We start from the raw sequence: 2,500 nt of genomic DNA, 5'->3' as shown, positions 1-2,500 counted from the left end.
ATATATATTCTACACACTCATACTCATGTGTGTATGTATGCGCATATATGTATATATATAATAATAATATATATGTATTATATATGTGTGTGTATGTATATGTATAAGTATATACTTGAATATATGTATATATATGTATATGTATATTATATATATTTGAATATATGTGTATGTGTATTAAAGATATGCAAATACAACTGCTTCTATTAGACATGAGAAGTCTCCCGGGTCGTAAATGCATTTGGGTGACTGTTCGAAAGGCATTATCGTGGGAGCAAGGAACGCGCGGGATTCTGAACCGAACGACCCGCCAAAACCCCCGCCACTCCCACCCGCCTTCCGTCCCTCCCACACCCCCACTATGGCATTTTTGAAATGGCTTGATTATGTGACTGAGAAAAGGACAGTTACGGATAGATATGAATTTTACTATTATATATCCGTTTAGCGATAATTTTTTACTTTAGGTTTGTTGAATAAGATTAGCCATTTGATGTTTAGAGGAAGCATTATGAACGATTATGATGACGCTAGACACCGTTGCCAGACAAAGGATGCCTGTCAAGAGGACTTTGAACCGGGGGTTGCCATATCTTTCTTACACTTTTTAGGTTTTGTATATACTTTATCATTGGCTTATTTGTTATCTTTTCTCTTAGATTTGTCTTGTCATACATTTGGAAGTTCATGTGATCGTATGCTTGTAAAAGAGTTACATGTGAATTTAATATCCAGGCAAGTACAGTCAGGTGTTGCTTGAAATCCATGTCAAAGGATAGTACAGCAATACAATATATTGCTTAGAGTTTTGTTGTTTGTCTCAATACTCATATAAAACAATTGTAAATGGGAATTAATATACTTTGTATAGAGAGAAAATAGACATTTATTGACATATATACACATCGATATAAATAGATAATTGATATTATAAAATATATATTCTTTTCCTTAAAAACTATGATTGTTTGGCACTGAAAATCTATTTCTTGGCCGGTTTCTTAGCAGCAGGCTTCTTTGCGACCTTCTTTGCTGCAGGCTTCTTGGCTACGGGCTTCTTTGCAACCTTCTTAGCAGCGGGCTTCTTTGGGCTCTTCTTGGCTGCAGGCTTCTTGGCAGCGGCCTTCTTGGCTGCAGGCTTCTTGGCGGCGGGCTTCTTAGCTGCTGGCTTCTTGGCAGCGGGCTTCTTGGCAGCGGCCTTCTTGGCAACGGGCTTCTTGGCAACGGGCTTGGCCTCGTCCTTTGCAAGTCTGAATGAACCAGCGGCGCCAGTTCCCTTCATCTGCTTCAGGGTTCCCTTGGTAACTCCCTTCCTCAGGGCCAGCTTGAGGCGGACGCCAGCCTTCTTCTCATCTCCGACCTTGTAGTTGGCGATGATGTACTTGAGGATGGCCTGGCGAGATGAACCGGTGCGCTCTTTCAGGGCCTTGATAGCAGCGGCAATCATGACGGCGTATTGGGGGTGGGTGGGCTTCTTTGCAGGAGCCTTCTTCACAGCTTCGGCCATTTTGTTTGGATTAATTGGGTGGTTGGTTGAATGGTTGATTTGAAGTCTAGGGTGCGTATGATGTCAAAATTTGGGCTCCCGCGCATTTACACGTTATGTCGGACGGAAACGTAGCGACCGGTTCTCGTTTTCTATATAGTTTGGGGTTGGAAATATTTTTGTGTTTGTATGTTTTATATTATGCCTTATTTGAACTAAACGTCATTGATATTATTTTATTTGAACCGATTATTCAAAAATTGGGATCTTTCTCTTGCATGTGATGCAATACGCAGGGTACCGTATTATACCTTACCAATAAAAAATGTCAATTATAGGGCTGATTGCGCCTCCTCATTCATCTTATTCTTTTATATAACCCTTTATCATCTTAATATGCCAACTTTAAGGATTCGTGTTTACACAGTGTGACAGTATGATTATAGATCTTTTCAATAAAACCCAAACATCTTTCAAAAGATTAACTTTTACTGCACAATTAACGTAAGAACAACTTGAACAAACTCAAAACAGTTGCATGTATATTCTGGCTCAAGTCACACCCGTTACCTAGGGTGTGTTTATTTATGTACACACCCATATTCATCTATGAAGAGTAAAGTTTTTCTGTGAAAATTTGCATTCATTCAGTAAGCAGTTCATATACGGAGTTTTGCAGGAATAAATCGTAAAGGAAAGATTAAGGCGATTTACTCCATTAATTGGAGTCTATGAATACTGATGTTTAGCAGTGGATATTATTTTTTATGTATTCTAATTATGTGCTTCTAAGATTAAAATCTTTCAATCCACCCTTCTGTTTCTATATCTTTTTGCTGTGTATACATTTGCGTTAATATACGTGCGTGTTTAATTATTCCGATGTTTGTGTTTATATGAGTGTTGTACATCTATATTTCTTTATTAAAATATGTAATCATATATATATATAGAAAGAGAGAAATTTATATATATACGTGTGTGTGTGTGTGTGTGTGTGTGTGTGTGAGTGTG

General features: G+C 38.1%; 1 protein-coding gene across 1 annotated transcript; it reads right to left on the bottom strand.

The window, feature by feature from the left end:
* Positions 1 to 868: 868 nt before the first annotated feature.
* Positions 869 to 1,556, bottom strand: LOC125043797 (histone H1-beta, late embryonic-like). Its single transcript, XM_047640100.1, has one exon. It carries the CDS (start codon positions 1,505 to 1,507, stop codon positions 983 to 985), a length of 525 nt encoding a protein of 174 aa, XP_047496056.1. The 5' UTR covers positions 1,508 to 1,556; the 3' UTR covers positions 869 to 982.
* Positions 1,557 to 2,500: the final 944 nt, after the last annotated feature.

Source organism: Penaeus chinensis, chromosome 34 (assembly GCF_019202785.1).
Source record: "Penaeus chinensis breed Huanghai No. 1 chromosome 34, ASM1920278v2, whole genome shotgun sequence".
NCBI lineage: Eukaryota > Metazoa > Arthropoda > Malacostraca > Decapoda > Penaeidae > Penaeus > Penaeus chinensis.
The sequence above is the reverse complement of the archived record's forward strand: the minus strand, read 5'-3'. Positions and strand labels throughout refer to the sequence as shown.